The 20,025-nt window shown below is 41.1% G+C and overlaps 1 protein-coding gene across 3 annotated transcripts in view; it reads right to left on the bottom strand.

The window, feature by feature from the left end:
* Nucleotides 1-18,037, bottom strand: part of LOC122548828 (protein LYRIC-like) — an 81,408-nt gene extending 63,371 nt beyond the window's left edge. For 2 of the 3 annotated variants that reach the window (XM_043687643.1, XM_043687645.1), the window contains exons 1-2: nt 17,969-18,037; nt 3,834-3,947 (exon numbers count right to left, since the gene is read on the bottom strand). In XM_043687643.1, the coding sequence (XP_043543578.1) occupies nt 3,834-3,947; nt 17,969-18,022 (168 nt within the window). In that variant the 5' untranslated portion in view covers nt 18,023-18,037. Of the gene's footprint in view, nt 1-3,833; nt 3,948-12,200; nt 12,225-17,968 lie in introns of those variants that run through there. The other variant, XM_043687646.1, reaches the window with a different exon arrangement.
* Nucleotides 18,038-20,025: the final 1,988 nt, after the last annotated feature.

Here is a 20,025-nt window from a genome sequence, read left to right as displayed (position 1 = left end):
CCCATCCAATGCCAGTCCCCCTGCCCCAACCCCGTCCATCCCTGCCCCCGCCCTATCCCCAACCCTGTACCTTCCTGCCCTCTCTCCAGGGCAGCTGCACTGGACACCAACAACAAGACAGCTACTGCTGCTGCTGCCTTAGTGGGGTAAGTCTCCCAATAGCACTCTCATACACAACTTTTTACTGCAACTTTTTGACAGGTTCCACCTTTGCCCTGTTCAGGACAATATTGGAGGGATTATCTAAAGGGGGGTGTTAGGGTACATCCCAGTGTATAACTCCAGGGAAAGTGTGGGGAGATAGAGAGGGCAGACATACAGTCATTTGGATCTGTACCTGTTTAATCACTGTAAACAAACGACGCGATCACTGCTGGCAACACGTCTTTGACGTAATGTTCCCATCAGGACCTTGATATCTCCTTCAGATAATCCGATTTTTGGATAATTGGTATTTGGATAATCAAGGTTCCTATGTAAATTGCAACACTACCTATCCCACAACTTATTCAGAGATTATGTTCCTCCCTCAAGTACCATTGCCAAAACCAGAAAAACTGGCCATTCATCTGATTTGCTGTTTGATAGAAATGCTGTCCTGTATCCACCAACATAACAACAGGATTTACACTTCAAAATTGTTGCTGGGTGTGAACTACTTTGAGAGTCCAGAGGCTATGAAATTGGAACTAATCTCTTTCATCTGTTAACTCACTGCAAGGCCTTGCTTTTCACAGGCTTTTCAGTCACTGGTTAATTTAATTTGTTGAATGTCTGCGATCAACTCTTCAATCGCTGCGCAAGGTAGCAGTTGGCTTCAGAGCCTCAGTTCTGAGCACGAATCAGCTGTATATATTGTTTCCATCCTTCTTGGCATAAAACTAGGTTGTAATTTTGTGACAACATCAATCAGACCTAATTAAGAATTAATTGCAAAGTTACCTGCCCTTTTTTCCTCACTTGCTTTGCCCTTCTATTTCCATCCCAAGTCCATAATAAACATTCTCATTCTGCACATGCCTTCCCCGAACCTGCCCTGGAACTCTTCAACTCAATGCTCTTTCTTGTAAGTTTGAAGCCTCCTGTTAGAAAGGCTTGTATAACCAGTGGCTCTCCATGAAAGACATCAACGCATCTGCTTCAACCACATAGCTTTGGCATTCTTGCACTAAACTAATCTTGAATATTTTTCTTTTAACTTTCCCCTTTCAGTTCATTTGCTTCTTTGCTCTTATCTGCCTTCACAGATCTCAGAGTCATCAACAGTTGATTGGTGGTGCATCACTAAGAAATGGGTGGACAGGCAACATTGCATGGAGCATCAGGTGCGATTTAGTGTACTCTGTCCAGAAGCTGAAAAGTCTGGAGAACTATAGTCTGCACTGTCAGACTGTTGAATGGAAAAATACACATGTATGACATTTTGAAAGGACAACAAGGACATAACTGAAATGTACTAATGGTAAAGTACTGCAAAGTAAACCAGGGACTCAGCTAATGCTCTGGGGTCATAGGTTCAGATCCCACCAAGACAACCGATGAATTTAAACTCAATTATTCCAAGTCAAATTGAATGCTAATCTTATTAATGGTGACCATTGAGCTAATATAGATTGCCATAAGAACACATTTGATTCATTAATATCCTTCACCAAAGGAAATCTGCTGTCCTCACCTCGTCAGGATGACATGTGACTCCAGACCATAGGACTCTTCGCGCACAGCATCTGTGTCCCTACCTCTGGCCTAGGAGGTACAGGTTCAGGTTCCACCAGCCCTGGAGGTGTGTCATGGCTGATTAATTTAACTATGATTCCACACCCACAGGAATGTGGTTACTTTAAACCACTCTGAAAAGGCCTAACAAGCCATTCAGTTCAAAGACATTTAGGTATGAGGAATAAAATGCCCATGAAAGAATCACGTTTATACATCTATTTTGGATGGATTTTTTTTTTGAAAAAGGACTGCAGCCTTAGTTTTGCTACTAAAAGGCTCATACGTTCATTTGAGTACAAGGAAGTTCTACACATTGGAATCTTGCCCATTGGCAATTAAAACTTCCCAAATGAGGTTGGACTCTATATCAGCAAGGTTGCAGGAGGAAGCAACGAAATTTGGCTGCCACCCAGAGTGCCCGAGGTCAGCCTGCTCCTTCTGAGGGAGGTGAAGCGGTGGATTTAACACAACTGGAGTCTAATATGTGAGGAAGTTGTTTGAGGGAGAAAAGAACAAATCAGGAAAAAAAAGTGACAAGTCATACTTGCTTGAGCTGTGGCAGTTTGTGTGGCCAAGCTGCTCTGGAAAGACTTTTAGCTGTTGCAACGTGACTGGAGAAACTCTGCAGGATTGTGTAAAACTGAAAGTTCCCCACTGCCTTAAAAATAAAATTGGCCAGGATGCTGATATTTATAACGTTCTTTCCTGCTTCCAAGTAAAACCTGGGGTTCTACCTCCAATATCTGAAGAATCTACCACAAAAATGAGCTTCCCACATTTAAATGCAACAAATACAATCTCTACTGCAAGTGTTTAGAGTTCAACTAAATATTATTCCTTGCTATAAATTGATAAAAGCTAAGTGAACTATCATATTTATTGTTCATACTATCTCAGGTATTTAACTGTACATCAGCACCAGATTTTAAACTTGAGCAAGTGATTTTAACTAAGCATTTAGAGTTTGAAAGCATTTACAGCAGAGAGCAAGGATATTCAGCTCACTGACTGTCAGCTCTCTATGGAACAAATCATTCAATTTCTCTGCTGACATGCGATCTAGACACTAAATGTTAGCTTGCTCTCTCTCCATGGAAGCTGCCTGACCCGCTATGATCTGAAAAATGTGTTGCTGGAAAAGCGCAGCAAGTCAGACAACATCCAAGGAGCAGGAGAATCGACGTTTCAGGCATAAGCCCTTCTTCAGGAAATCCTGAACCGTCGATTCTCCTGCTCCTTGGATGCTGCCTGACCTGCTGCGCTTTTCCAGCAACACATTTTTCAGCTCTGATCTCCAGCATCTACAGACCTCACTTTCTCCCTGACCCACTATGATCTCCAGCATTTTTTGTTTTCAGTTCAGATTCCAGCATCTGCAGTAGTTTGCTCCTACATCCCTTTTCTCTGTTCTACCCATGCAGCTTTTTAAGTTTATTTCACCCACGTGCCCACTGGATTTACTTTTGAAAAATCATAGCCACCCCCATCCTGAATACATCGCACTTCCAGTTCATTACCACTTGCTGGATTAAAAAATTCTTCCTCACCTTTCTCTTGCAATTCTTGCCCAAATTGTCCTTTCACCTAAAATATAATTATGGTTTACTCCTGTTCCTATTTCTTACGTTCTAGAACCATCAACCACATTACACTATCACATTATGCTGTAAGGCATAACCAAAGTATTTCATCAAGTTGAACGTAAAATTCTAACTTCAACCATGTTGTGCTTTGAACTTATCTTTGAGACATGGTCAAGTTCTGTACATTATCGTCAAAACTTGCTGCCCAAGATTACGATGGGCCATCCCTTTGAACCACTGCAATATGTGTTTTTATTATTGGATACAAGGATTCATCCACGCTCACCCATTCAGTTGTTTCCAAACACGTAAAGCTGCAAAATGAATCCCACCCACCTTGTTCCAGTAACTACTTTTTGAATACATCTTTGAAATGTTCTATAATTAATTTTACTAAAAGGCTTTGAATACAAGTTGCTATAGTAGAACATCACTCACAATTACTTATTTGAAATAGCTGGTTTAGCACATGTGCTTACACAAATATCATATCCAAAAATTAAAACATCTGACACACACACTTTAACAAACCTTTTCTGTTTTCTTCTCAGTGTCCAGTTGTTGTTTGACAATTAGCTTTTCAAACGGGTGAAGAATTTCCTCGTCTAATGGTTCAGTTCCCGCTCGCCCATTTGGCTGCGATTTCTAAGAAACAAAGACCAACCATAAATACACAGCCTTTAGATTCTTCATGAATGTCAGAACAAGTGGAGGAATATTATTTCTTAATTTTTCACTGCAAGTGGCATAAATAGCTCTGACAGAACAAGTCCTCCAAAGTCAAGAACAGTGGTAACCCCCACCCAGCATTCAAACTTGCAACGGTTATTCCTGTGTCAAGTACTGCCAACCAAAGTCCTCAACTTGGAAATAATTCCACACAACAACCAGGCATCTTCTGAAAACAAATTCAATTCATTTTGAAATATGCTCGACAGCTACAACTTTCACAGAAGTTTGTCTTAAATACAGGGTGTTTCACTTTGAAGTGTCAAACAATGAGAACAAAAGAAATTATTGGCAACTTTTTGATTTCTTCCATGACCAGTTGTAGACAAGGTGGTAGAAAAATCAAAGAGCCAGAAGTTTTATGTTGACTAATATACAACTACAACAATACACACTTGGCTCAAGCAAATTCAAGATGCTGCCTGCCTTCAAGCAAATGACATTTACTCACCCTCTTCACGTATTCCTTTTCCCTTTCTTCATCCACTTAAATACCAAGCTAACTTTTGATGTTGATACAGTCGGTTCCTCATCGAATAATCTCAATTTCACAACCTCACAACTCTTTGTTACAAATTTTATTTCACTCTCTCTTCACCTCCAGTCCCAAATTCTGAACACTTCCACTGCAGAGAATTACATTCACCAGCTCCTGTCCACCTTGCCCCATGCACGTAAAACCAGATTTCTGTTATATTACTCCCATAATTTGCAATGTTACAAAAAGCCCCAGTTCCTCCTCTCAATTTGTTGTGCTTGTATTTTATACTAGAAAGCATTCTAGCAAAATCACTCTGTGTTCTTATACTCATTCTTGATGGTTTTATTGCTATTTCAAGTTATAATGGGGGAATTCACTTAATCATATATAGACTGGGATACTGGTAGTATAATAGCCAGTGAGGAGCAAGTGTTCCTAAACTGTGTTCAGGAGAGCTTCTGACAGTGATGTGTGCCTAATCCAATAAGAAAAGCTGCATTGTTGGACATGATCCTTCAAAATGAGGTGGACTAAGTGGATCACGTGTCAGTGGGAGAACATTTAGGAGATAGTGAGTATTGCATCGTACAGTTCAAAATGGTGAGGGAGAATGACATACAACAATCCAGTGTGAGAAACACTGGCTAGCTGCCTGGGGCTCTGAAAGCGTGTGTTTTCAAATAAACCTGTTGGACCATAACCTAATGTTTGTGATTTTTGACAGTGGGAGAAAAGTCAACAGGCAAAGAGCTGTCTTCAATGGGGCAAAAACAGAGTTGGCCAGGATTAAGTGAACATAGAAAAGACAGCACAGAACAGGTCCTTCAGCCCATGATGCTGTGCCGAGGATTATTCCTAATCTAAAATAAAATAACCTAACCTACGCACCCTTCAATTCAGTGCTGTCCATGTGCATGCCCAGCAGTTGCTTAAATGTCCCTGATGACTCTGCTTCCATCACCACGACTGGCAACACATTCCACACATTCACAACTCTCTGCGTAAAGGACCTACCTCTGACGTCTCCTCTACACCTTCCTCCTAACACCTTAAAACTATGATCCCTCATGCCAGTCTCTCCTGCCCTGGGGAAAAGTCTCTGGCTATTGACTCTATCCGTGCCTCTCATTACCTTGTATACCTCGATCAGGTCACACCTCTTCCTCCTCCTCTACAGAGAAAGAAATTCGAGCTTAGTCAACCTCTCTTCATAAGACAAGCCGTCCTATCCAGGCAGCATCCTGGTAAACCTTCTTTGCACCCTCTTCAAAGCCTCCGTATCTTTGCTATAATTGGGTGACCAGAACTGGACAGTTTTCCAAGTGTGTTCTCACCAGGGACTTACAGAGCTGTAGCAAAACCTTGTGGCTCTTAAACTCGATCCCCCTGTTAATGAAAGACAAAACACCATATGCTTTCTTAACAACCCTGTCCACTTGGGTGGCAACTTTGAGGGATCTATGCACCAAGATCCAACTGTTCCTCCACACTGCCAAGAATCCTGTCTTTAATCCTATATTTAGCATTCAAGTTTGACCTTCCAAAATGCATCTATCTGGGTTGAACTTCACCTGCCATTTCTCTGCATACTGTCATTGTCGCGCTGCAGCCTGCAATAATCCTCGATACTATCAACAGCACCTCCAACCTTTGTGTCATCGGCAAATTTACTAACCCACACCTCACCCTCCTCATCCAAGTCATTTATAAAAACTGCAAAGAGCAGAGGCCCAAGAACAGAGCCCTGAGGGACACCACTCACCACTGACCTCCAGGAAGAATACAACCACTCTCTACCTTCTGTCAGCCAAATCTCCCTGTATCCCATTCCTCCTGACTTTATGAATGAGCCTACCATGGGGAATCTTATCAAATGTCTTGCTGAAGTCTATATACACCACATCCACTGCCCGACCTTCACCGAGCTGTCTCGTCAAGTCCTCAAAGACTTCAATAAGATTTGTGAGACATGACCTGCCCCTCACAAAGCCATGCTGACTGCCTTTAATCATGCTATACTTTTCCAAATAGTCATAAATTCTTTCCCTCAGAATCCTTTCCAATACCTTGTGGACCACAGACGTGAGACTGACTGGTCTGTAATTGCCAGGCACTTCTCTATTCCCCTTCTTGAAAAGAGGAACAACATTCGCCTCCCTCCAAACCTCTGGAACAATTCCCGTGGAGAGTGACGAAGCAAAGATCTTCGCCAGTGGCTTAGCAACCTCCTTTCTCGCTTCCCGGAGCAGCCTAGGATAAATGTGGTCTGGCCCTGGGGACTTATCAACCTTAATGTTTGCCAAAGTTTCCAGCACATCAACTTCATCAAACTTGATCTATTGTATTATTGTATCCCAGCTCCTCAAAGTTCTCATTCACAACAAGGTCCCTTTCCTTGAAGTGAAGTGAAAACCAAAGTGAAAACTCATTTAGGGCTTTCCCTATCTGCTCAGACTCCACACACAAGTTCCCTAAGCTATCCCTGACCGGCCCTACCTTCTCCATGATCATTCTCTTATTCCTCACGTACGAGTAAAATGCCTTTGGGTTCTCCCTAATCCTCCCCATCAAGCCTTTTTCATGCCCTCTCCTGGCTCTCCTCAGTCCATGTCTAAGATCCTTTCTATCAAGCCTGTAATCCTCTAAAGCTGTGCTCGACCCTTGCTTCCTCCACCTTACATAAGCTGCCTTCTTCCTTTTGACAAGAAGCTCCTCTGTTCTCGCCACCCCAAGGCTCATTAATCTTACCCCTTCTTGCCTGTCTCAAAGGAACAAATTTATGCATCACTTGCAACTGCTCCTTAAACAGTCTCCACACGTCTGCTGTCCCCTTTCTGTGGAACAATTGCTCACAGTCTGTACTTTCCCAACTCCTGTCTGATAGCGTCATAAATTCCTTTTCCCCAATTAAATATCTTCCCATGGTAACTGCTCCTTTCTCTCTCCATGGCTATGGAAAATGTGAGGCAGTTATGGTCACTATCACCAAAGTGTTCTCCCACCGCGAGATCTGACACCAGTCCTGGCTTATTGCCAAGCACCAAATCCAAAATGGCCTCTCCCCTCTTCTGCCTGTCTACATACTAAGGTTGGCATGATTAACAGTAACCAAGCAATGGGCCACTTTCAAAGAGGTGATGGCTTGGGCATATTCCCTCAAATGGGAAAGGTAGGACAAATAAATCCAAAGTTCCTTGATGACAATGGAGGGAGAAATTAATGTCAGAAAGGAAAAAAAGTGTTCTTGACAAGTTTAATGCAGAAAATACAGTTGAGAACCAAACGAAATACTCAAGGTTTAGACAGGAGATGAAAAAGTGTATAAGATAAATAAATGGGAATTTTGAGAAAAGACTAGCAGGTAATACAAAGGAGAATCTCAACATCATCTCCAGACATATAAATAAGAAGAGGTAGTTAAAGGAGGTGCAGGGCTGATTCAAGGCTAAAAGGAGATTTACATTTGGAGGCATGGGTCGCACCAGGGATTTTAAATGAATACTTTGCAGTTGTCTTTACAAAAGATGATGCTGATTAGGCTGTGCCAAAGAGGGGGAAATGCTGTCAAAAGGAGGGGTCAAAAATAATCAGGAAAATGTTCTGTAATGTTGACAACGTACTGGAACTGGATGAGATGCATCTGAGGATTTTGAATGAAATTAATGGAGAAACTGCTAGACCACTTGCCATAATGTCTCAGTATGCCCAGGATAAAATTAGTAGTCAAATGGAAAAAGCTGAGTTGATTAATAAGAGTCATCATTGATTTCTAAATGAGAAATCATGTTGAATTATTTGCTGATATTTTGTGAAGTGGTAACAGAGAGATTGAATGATAGTAATGCTGTTAATGTGGTATTCATGCACACATGATAGTGCTACATAATTGAATTGTGAAGCATGTAATAAGAGATATAGGAGCAACACAGATACAAAAATTGGTTGAGCGATAGGAAATAGAGAAATAGCCATGGATATTTTCCAGACTGGAGAAAACTTTGTAATGGAGTTCTACGGGTGTTCATATTGGGATCCTTACAATACATTAAGGATTTGGATCTTGATGCACAGGGAACAATTTTAAACTTTGCAGATGAAACAAAATTTGTAAGAACCATAAACTGTGAGGAGGACAGTGTGGAACTTCAAAAGTACATTAACAAGTTGGTGGACTCTGCATATAGGTGACAAATGAGGTTCAGTGCAGAGAAGTGTGAGGTGATGCACTTTGGTCGGATGAACATTGAAAAACAATGTAAAATAGAAGGTACAATTCTAAAGAGGGCAGGGCAGAGTGCACATATGCACAGATCATTGAAGGTGACAGGACAAGTGGAGAAAGCAGTTAATATTAATAATAAAGTTCTTGGCTTTATTAATAGGGGTAAAGCATTAAAGGGCAAGGGGGTGATGCTGAACTTGTTAGATCTCAGCTGGCTGCCGAATTATAGGAAAAACGTGAATGCGTTCGATAAAGTGCAGAAGTGATGTACAAGAATGAGAAACTTCAATTAGGAGGAAAGATTGAAGATGTGGGACTAGTCTCCTTGAAGAGAACATGGCTGAGAGGAGATTTGAGAGAGGTTTTCAAAATCATGAGGTGACTAGATGGAGCTGTTCCCTGTTGTAAAAGAAACAGGAATGAGAGAGCACAGATTTGAAGTGATTTACAAATGAAGCAAGAGCATTGTGAGAAAATGAAAATTTTCACTCAGTAGTTAAGGTGTGGTGCAGGCAGATTCAATTAAGGCATTCAGATGATTATTTGAATCGAGTGATGTGCAACATTATCGGGGCAGGATGTGGAAGCAGGAAATCGACACATGTCATGATGCTCATTTAACAAACTGGTACAGGCACAATGGGCTGAGTGGCCTCCTTTTGTGTCATAACAACTGACAGATTCTGTGCAAGCTCAATACATTTGAGTACAAGCAAATTTACATAGGGCGAAATAGATTCGGAAAGCTGACATGTGGCAAAGATATTTGAACAAGAAAGTGGTTGCATGTGATAGGATTTTGATAATTGTATTGGTAGGAGCACGCTATGGTTCTGGATGGGCATCGCCTAAGCCAGGCAGGGACACAGTTCAAAGCTGAAAGGCTAAATAGGGCTCCAGAAAGAACTTTAAATCAACATAACTGAGGGGGAAGGGCTCTGGCAGAAATAAAAATAAGATTAAAAAGAATGACAGCAAAGTCAACTAATAAGTTTAAATCTGAGATAGTCTAATGAGCCAGCGCTGTTAAAGGAGATAGAGTTAGGATGCAGGTCAGGTATGGCATCACAACATAGCTGAACAGGTTAACAGGCTAAATAAATCTAACAAACAAGAAAAACCAATGCTGATTCTAATCCACTCAAGAAGCTATCATCGATTTACGTGGCCTCAGTTATCTTTTCGTTTATACTTCTTTAATAAACCTAGCTCCAGGGAATTGATTTTAATATGATATCACCACATCAACCCAGGTACTCTCTTTAATGTTCCATCAAGCTGTGTACATAAATTCCTCATCACTGAGCTTACTTGCATTCCAAAAGTAACTGTTTTTCATTTATCATTCATGTGGGCGTGCTGGCAAGACCGGCATTGTTGCTCATTCCAAACAGCTCATGCACTGAGTGCCTTGCTAGGCTATTTCAGAGGGCAGTTAAGAGTGAACCACATTGCAGTGTGTCTGGAGTCGATCATACCGGGAAAGAATGGCAGATTTTCAACCTTAAGACCATGGGATGCAGAAGCTAGTCATTTAGCCCACTGAATCTGCTCCACCATTTAACGACATCCTGGTCGATCTGATAACCCTCAACTCCATTTTTCTGCCCTTTCTCCAGAACCCGTACTGATTAAAAATCTATCCTAACTTTGAATATACTTAATGGCCCTTCCTCAACAGCCCTAGGCATTAAAGAATTCCACAGATTCACTACTTTCAAAGCGATTCTTCCTTGTCTCAGTCTTAAATGGGTGATTTCTTACTTTGATACTATGCCCTCTGGTCCTCAATTCTTGAAGAAGGGCTTATGCCAGAAACGTCGATTCTCCTGTTCCCTGGATGCTGCCTGACCTGCTGCGCTTTTCCAGCAACACATTTTCAGCTCTGATCTCCAGCATCTGCAGACCTCACTTTCTCCTCAATTCTTCCACAAAGGGAAACAACATGTACCCTATCGATCACCTTAATTATAAATTTCAACAAGGTTCTTCTAAACGCCTATGAGGACAGGCCCAACCGACAATCTCATCTCATTAGCAGACCCCTCCAGATCTGGATTTGACTTCATGAACCTTCTCTGGAATGGCTCCAATGCCAAAATATTGCTGCTTTGGTAACAGGACGAAATATGTTCACAGTACTCTAAGCGTGGTTAAACTAACGCTGTTTTAGTAAGACCTCCCTATTTTTACACTCAATTCTCAATGAAATAAAGGCAAACCATCCATTTGCCTTCCTGATACACAATGAACTTGCATGTTAGCTTATTATGACTCAGGTAAGAGGATCCAAAAATCCCCTGGTGCTGCATCTTTCTGTTGTCTTTCTTAATTTAAATAACGTTCTGCTCTTTTCCCTAAATAACATTAATAAGCTAGTTGCAGTTTTATAAGAATTGTTGATAGTTACCATGGTCACTAGCTCAATATTCCAGATTGAATATAAATTTCACCAACCATCATGGTGGGATTTGAACCCATGTCTGCACAGAATTAGATTGGTTACCTCACTGACTGATTAACTGATATTCCCACCACACCAATATCTCCTAATCACTATTTTCAGTTTTCAAAGTCTATCACTTCATTCCAGCTGACGTCTGCCGGTAGCCACTTTTTAAACTATTGCTAATCAGCTCCGCAAATGTTGCAAAGACCACCTTTGCATTTGATCGTATGTCTTATTTCGGGATCAGCTGTTAATTACAACATTGACCATGGAGGCCACTAAATCATTTCATCCATATGCCAGAAAAAATTAGGACAAGAAGTTACATACTTGCTTGATAAGACGACAAGTATGCTGGCAGACCAACAATATCACTACCCACATTGGCCCTTGACCTTAAGCTGCAGTAAATACACCTTATAGGGCAATTTACTGTAAAAGGATTAACTCATATTGCAGCATTTATAGTCAGACTGATTATGGACAAGGCCCACCTTTAATTGATTACAATGGGCAGTTGACTTAATTGTCCAAATAAATGATGGAATACTTCAATATATAATTACATATTGGTGCATACTCGAAGGGTTTACTCTGAAATCGCCACCAAAAACCCTTTGTAAAAAACCACTATATGGTTACAGCATCATGAGGTCCAGTGTTCTTCAGGAAACGGCCAACGATTTGATTGCACCACCTGCTACTGGGGTCCACACACAATAACACATCACAGAATGGATTTTAACCCATTGTGCCAATACTGGCCGTTCGAAAGGGCTATCCAATCAGCTCAACTCTGATGCTCTCTCCTCGTTGCCTTGCAATTGTTTTGCTTATCAGGCACATTCCTTTTGCAAAAGCTACTACTGACTCTGCTTCTGTCACCTATTCATTCAAAACATTCCAGATTCTAACTAGTTGCCTTAAAGTAATCTCTTTACACTTTACAAGAGCTAGCACTGACATATGGGCAGAATTACACCTTTCCTTGCTGTAACAATTCTTCCATTTCATTACCCTTCTCATTGTCGTCAGCTGTGCCTTGATTTAAGGACGTCATCTCTCCAGGATCGCAGTATACTCTGGTAAATGCTTGTACCTGACTTTCTTCAACATGGGAGCATGCAGTGCCATCACTGTCCACATATTATTAATGGGTTGGTAATCATATTGTGGCGAGCAATTGGGACCATCTTCTGGCCTCGGCCTTCTTTGCCCTTCACAATTAAGAAGATCCATAGTCATCCTTTACTTGTTCTGTTGAGGATCTTTTGGACCATATATTGTCTGGAATCTCCAATTCTTTGGTCATTCTGCATTCCTTGGTTAGCGACCTTTCTGCCAAAACGAGGGCCAGTAATTATGAATGAACTGGGGGGGGTTGCAGCACCTTATTAAAGCTCCCGTTAAGGTATTCTACTTTAACATTAACAATGCCATTGCTCCACATCATTCAAGTCACTGATTCCAGGAACCATTCTGATACTATCCAGAGAATTAATATTTAGATCCAGCTTCAGAAAATGATGTTTGATATTTGACCCAAGGCCTCCTCCAGATCCAATTCAACATCTATTTTCATATCATACATTTTAGCCTTATACACACTTTTAATTTAATATTAATTATAGCTAAATAGCAACAGCTTTTGGAAAGTAGAGGGCTTTTTTTTAATGAAGCAGATAATTTTAAACCTTTTTTATCCATTCATAGGCTGTCAGCATTACTGGCAAGGTTGGCATTTATTGCTCATCCTAGCTGCCCAGAACATGCTCAGCCAGCTCAGAAGGCAGTTTAAGATTCAGTTAAATCATTGTTTGACTGAAATCAGGTAGCAGCCCAGACTAGAAAGGACAACAATGCACCAGCTGGGGTTTTACAACACATACTATTTCAACAATCGGGTGATTGTGAACTGGTTAGCAGTTCTTTCAGTGGGAAAGCCCCCCCTCCCCCTTACAGAATTGGTTCAACTTTTGTGTAGAGCAGATGTCGCAAAATGGAAGCACTTCAGCAGGAGGATGGCATTACACGTTGACCAGCTAAATTCATTTTTTAGTGTCTCCTGCCATTGCATTGGTACAGGAATTTGGTGACATCAGATTGGATTAGATTCCCTACAGTGTGGAAACAGGCCCTTCGGCCCACCATGTTCACACTGACCCTCCGAAGAGTAACCCACCCAGATCCATTTCCCTCTGACTAATACAATATAGACAATTTAGCATGGTCAATTCACCTAACCTACACATCTTTGGACTGTGGGAGGAAACTGGAGCACCCAGACGAAACCCACACAGACATGGGGAGAATGTGCAAACTCCACACAGTCACCCAAGGCTGGAATCGAACCACGGACCCTGGTGCTGAGGCAGCAGTGCTAACCACTGAGCCACCATGCCACCCAATACAGGCCCAATTAATGTGTGCCTGGAATAGAAAGTTGACAACCACCTTGCCAAAAGACACAACTGCAATGTCAGTGACATTATTGCATATGCATACACACACACATGCTCAGCACTCCAAAAGGCATGGTGGTTGGCTGCTGTCTGCTTGGCTCAGCTCGCTGTGCTATCTAGCTCTACACCTTGCTGGGCTCTGTGAACTACAATTCGGAGGTTCATATCAGGCTGCCAGAGCAAAATCACACAATATTTGAAACAGAACACATTTTGGCAATTGCTAGAACAGGTTTGGATTGTTGTGTGTTATGGATGGACCCAATCTTTGATGCAGGAAGCTATGTGCGGCATGGTGGCACAGTGGTTAGTACTGCTGCCTCACAGTGCCAGAGACCCGTGTTCAATTCCCACCTCAGGTGACTGACTGTGTGGAGTTTGCACATTCTCCCCGTGTCTGCGTGGGTTTTCTCCCGGTGCTCCGGTTTCCTCCCACAGTCCAAATATGTGCTGGTTAGGCGAATTGGCCATGCTAAATTGCCCGTAGTGTTAGGTGAAGGGGTAAACGTAAGGGAATGGGTCTGGGTGGGTTGCGCTTCGGTGGGTCAGTGTGGACTTGTTGGGCCGAAGGGCCTGTTTCCACACTAAGTAATCTAATCTAATCTAATTTTTGCACAGGCCCTGCTGCTGCCTAGGCAGTGACAGCAACCTATACAGTTCTGGAGGCAGAGAGCACAGACTTTTGTTTTAAATGCAGACAAATCCATTGATAATGACAGGTTTGTCCAGGGAGTGCACACACTTGTAGGCTAATATATAATAGCTGGTGAAGGGCTTTTGCCCGAAACGTCGATTTTCCTGCTCCTTGGATGCTGTCTGAACTGCTTGCTTTTCCAGCACCACTCTAATCCAGATTCTGGTTTCCAGCATCTACAGTAATTATTTTTACCTAATATATAATAGTGGTTGCTTCTTAATGGTTGCATAATGGATTTGAAATTAAGTGAAGTAGGATTAAAGAGAGGAGTAAATAAACCAGAGGAGACTATTGCAATTCAGTCCCCCATTTTTCAGGTTAATTTTAGCCATCCAGTACAAATTTCCACATTTAAAATTGAAATTCCTAAATTGTAATTATACACTTCTCCCACTTGCATACCATGGCCATCTTAGCGTTTTCCCCATTGCCTGCATCATTGCTCCATTAATCTTTCCTGCCACTTAGCCTATCACTGCCCACCTCAATTATTCTTTACAGCCCGCTTTTCCTATCTGTTGCAACTGCAAAGCCAGACCCATCTCGAATTTTTCCCAGGTTCAACAAAATGGCAGCAATCCAAACTGTTAACTCTGCTTCTCTCTGCACTGGTGCTGCCTGACTTACTGCATACTGCCAACAACCACAGTATTTTGTTTATGCATTAGTTATAACTGTTTGTATTGGGAAAGGATGGTACATCCATCAATTTCTCTAAAATTGATTACAACTTGTTGTCAGAAACTGAGGCTTAATGGTGGGGTAGCAGAGTGGAGGGGGACCTATTAAAGATCTCTCTAAGCAGGGAGAGTGCACAGCAGCAGATGAACATAGCAATCATGAAGGTATTGTGCATACCACTCAGAAACAAGTTGTTTTGTCTAAGATACCCCATGGACAGCTACAGAAAAGTAATTTCCTTGAACTAAAACAAGCAGCGCATAATGAAAATTCAGATGGAACGCTGGTCAGAAACAAAGCAACTATTCTTCACATTCAAAGGGACTAATGAACTTGTAATTGTCTAGCACCTTCTAAGTCTCTAAACTGTCTCAATGCTACTCACTGCTGACATGTTCAAGGAATGTCACTAGCAAAGTGACAGTATCTGTTGTCTGTCCCTGAATATCCTGGTGGTGAACTGCACAGTGTAATGGCCATTGGATGGGGTGCTTGAGTACTTTCACCCAACTACAAGGAAGAAATGACAATATAGATCCCAGTCAGGAAGGTATGCGGTTTGGACTGGTATTTGCAAGGCATGTTTCAATGTGCCTGTAAACCATGAGAAATACCTTGAAGAGACATGAGCGGCTTTTTTTTTTAAACATAGAATGGTTTGTGTGAGGAATTAACTTCCAGAGGAAGTGGTGGATGCTGGTACAGTGACAATGTTTAAAAGATATTTGGATAAGTTCATGACTAGGAAAGGTTTGGAGGGATATGGGCCAAGCACAGGCAGAGAGAATAGTTTAGTTTGTAATTATGGTTGGCATGGACTGAAATGCCTGTTTACGTGTAGTATGACTCTATGTCAACTTTTGGACAAAGGAGAATCTGAACACAGGAAGCACACCATAGATACATGGTTGTTAACATATTTTGAGAGTTGATTCCTCATGGGCATCTATTTCTGTACATTAATTAATTATTAGTATGACTGGGTAAACTCATTCTAAAAATTAAATGCTTGTATGTAGTGTCAAGTTTATAAACCTTGCCAAAAGGCAAATACAGGTATGAATAAAAAAATTATTAGTGTGATATGTGCATCATATAAAATAAACTTAGATTGATCTCTCACTGAACTGAAGGTTCAGTTGCTGCAAGCACCTTCTAATTATTTTAAGGTAGATAAACCAGACCCTCACACTGACTTGGAGTCTATTTAGAAAAGAGAGGTTTTTATTTATTCTTTAAAGTATCCAGGAAAAGAAATCTAGCTTAATGTTCAATGATCAGAAAATCCTTGAACAGCACCTAGGTGCTGAGGATGCAACAATTGCAGGGATAAGGATTAAAAAGACACACAGTTACACACTTCAACAAAATAGCATTTTGTGTACGATACCATGGAAGATGACTGTGATCACTAACCCATTTGCGCCAAGAAAGGTTTAAAAACCACTGAGATAGATCTTATTACAGGCACGTGATACATAGGAACACCACCACCTGAATGTTTCCTTCCAAACCACTCACCATCCTGACTTGGAAATGTAAAGCTCTTTCTTCAGTGTTGCTGTGTCAAAATCCTGAAATTCCCTTCCTAAGAGCGTTATGGGTCTATCCCACAGCACTTGGACTGCAGCGTTTTAAAACGGCAGCTCACCAGCACCTTCTCCAGTGTAGTTAGGGACAGTTAACAACTGCTGGCCAGCTAGCAATGTCTACATCCCACAAGAAAAAAAAAGCCCGCTTCTGCTCTTATTATGCTGTATGCCTTTAGCGAAAAAGTGAAGTAAACTTCTTCATGGGCTTAAACTGCACAGAGTATGCAACAATTCCAATTAGGCAATTATCATAAACAAAACCAACCTTGTTATTTATGCTTTTAACTCTTATTCGTGCTTTTATTACTTCTATACTCAATTCCAATGCACTCCCAATTGGTCTCCAACTCTAAACTTGGGGTTGAGGTTATCTAAAACTCTGCTGACCATGCCTAAACTTACACTTGCTCCTCGTCAATCACACAGTTATGATTTTAAAATTATCTTCAATTTAAAACCCCTCCAGAGTCTTGTCCCCTCCATATCCCAGTAATATCCTCCAGCCTCTCAATTTGAAAAATCTGCACTCCCCCAATATGGCCTTTCGAGAGTGCCCTCAATTTTAATTGCTCTACCACCAGCAGCTGGGCCTTCACTGGTGGAGCCCCACGCTCTGGAATTTCCTCCTGACACCACCTCACCTCTCTGCTTCCCTCCTTACAAGTCAGTCTTTAAAACTTATCTCTGACCAAGTCTTACTGATATACCTTAATGTCCCCTTACATGGCTCAGTATCATACTCAGCTTTATAATACACCTATGGAGCACATTGGGAAATATTTATTACATTAACTGAGGTGTATAAATTCAAGTTGTTACAGTTGATCCATTTTGAATGGACACAAAGCTGAACCTTCTGCTGGCATATAGCAAACATTTCAGGTCTAGAACACCCCTTGCCACAAATTCTCTCTAAAGTACTCACAAATTCGCCTTTAATTTCAAACTCAGAAGAGACTTTTTTCATATCATTGTGCCAAAGTGAGACTCTCTCACTCACTCCACCTCCTGTCAACCTCAGCCAGGATCTAACTATAGGTTGAAGATACTCATGTCATTTAGAATCAACTGAGAGTTGAAATAAAAGGTAAGCCTTGCAATTTTGTCTTGACTTGCATGACTGTTGGATGTCCAAGAGTGCTTTATAGCCTTTGAACTGTAGTGATGGTTATAAACTAAGAGCTTCATGCAATGTGAAAACGAAAGAACTTTGTTTACTGAAAAGATACATTTGCTTAAAAAAAATTCAAAAATGAAATAAAGCCTGTCTAGTTAAGCATCAACAGCATCAGAGTCCTGGGATTTACCATAGCTAATTATGTGGAACATATATGCAACTGTAATTAAACTGACCTGATAGGGGTCTTTAAAACTCAATGGATTTGTTAGGATCAATTTAGAGAGCATCTTTGCATCTGTGGAACAGTCCAGACCTAAGGGCCATAAAAATAACAGGTACCGATACTTACTACAGGAAATTCTAGGAGAAACATACTTCAATATTAATTCAGGGTTGTGGGCACCATTAGCTAGGGCACATTTATTACCCATGCATTATTGTCCCGGGAACGTGATAGAACATAGAACAACAGTGTAGAACAGGCCTTCGGCCCTCGATGTTGCACCGACCTGTGAACTATTCTCAGCTCAACCCCTACACTACCCCATCATCACCCATGTGCTTATTTATGATCACGAGCTGCTATCTCAAACTGCTACTGTCTACCTGAAGGTACCTGGACAACGGCTAGAGTATGGAGTAGTTCAGGCAAACAGCACAGATACATTTAAGGGAGTGCCTTAATTACAAAAGTGACCAAGGTATAGAACAGATTGGGTTTCATATGAAAAATAACGGCAGCTCATATGAAACATAATTACTGACATCACTGTTTGGCTGAACAGTCTGCTTCTGCACGTAAAGTCTACGTAAAGCTAACGTAACTGTCACCATAGCAAAGCTATACAATAAAAAGATTTTCATGTAAAATACAGCAGTGCAAGCTCACTGCTGTTACACTAAAACTCTCCAATACACTGGCGAGTCCAAATTGAGAACAAACACCAGTATTGTCACCGGCATGATAAAGTTTCTTTCAACAGGATACAAAATGCAAAAAAGATTAAAGTAGAGGGTTTAAAGTTTCACAATCTTAAGTGTAATGGAAAAAATAATTTCAAAATTATTTTAAACCAGCCTTTAAAATGAGTCAGCCTTGAATATACAGATCAAACAAGCAACCACTCTGTGTGGTAGAAAATTTCAAAGATTCAAAACCCTGTGAGTGATGAAAGGGAAATCATGTTTGACAAATCTATTAGCTTTTTTTACATTGAGGATGTAAGTAACAGGGTAGATAAAGAGGAAACTCGTACTAACGGGCATTTGGATTTTCAAACAACATTTGATAAGGCGACACAAGATAATCGCTCCTGGAGTTAAGTCTAATAGCATGGATTGGATAACAAATAGGAAGCAGAGAATCAAGATTAACAGCTCACTTTTAACTTGGCAGGCTGTAACTAGTGAAGTGTCACAAGGATGAGTGGTGAGGTCTCAGATATTTACAAAATACTTTAACAAACATAATGAAGGCAACAAATATGCATCCCAGCTTTCTGATGACAAAGGTTAAGTGGAAGAGTAAGCTCTCAGGAAGGCATGAAGCATTTGCAAAGGCTTGAGTAGACCAACAGGTAGAGTATAATAGGGGAAATAGAATCACAGAAGGATCTCAACAAAAGTGAAGGCCATTCAGCCCATTGAGTCCATGCTGGCTGGACATCCATAATCCTGTGTGTAGTGTTGGTCTCCCTACTTGAATAACACAAGAAGTAGTTGAGAAACAGTTCACTCAATGGATTTCTGAGATGAAGGGGTTGCTTTATGACGAAGGATTGGACAAACTAGGCTTACACCCGTTGGACTTCATATGAATGACAGGTGATCACATTGAAACTTATGGGATCCCAAAGGGGCTCGACAGTGTGGATGTTAAGAGGATGTTTCCCTTTGTCTAAAACTATTAGGTGTCTTCCATGTAAGACTGAGACGGCAGAATGTTTTATTTTTCTCCAAAGGTCATTCGACTGTAGATTTTCTACCCAAGGTGGGCTCCTGCTGGATTCTGAATTGGTACGCAACGCAGAAGCAATCCAGCCAGTCTCACTTTTCCACCTTCGCTTGAAGCTCTGCGTATTTTATCCCTTCAATTACTTTCTAATTTCCATTTGGAATCCATAATTGATTTTCCTCACCTTGACAGGAAGAGTAAGTAAAATGTGAGAAACCAATAAACACTTGTTTAATTAGATATGATAAGAGTTCATGCACTCAATGTGGGATCAAATAGCCTTTTTCATTTCTGGAGTACTGTCCTTTCTTACAAATTCACAGAGCAAGAGTTTGA

This window comes from Chiloscyllium plagiosum, chromosome 4 (assembly GCF_004010195.1).
Source record: "Chiloscyllium plagiosum isolate BGI_BamShark_2017 chromosome 4, ASM401019v2, whole genome shotgun sequence".
Taxonomy (NCBI): Eukaryota; Metazoa; Chordata; class Chondrichthyes; order Orectolobiformes; family Hemiscylliidae; genus Chiloscyllium; species Chiloscyllium plagiosum.
This window is presented reverse-complemented; position numbering and strand designations above follow the sequence as displayed.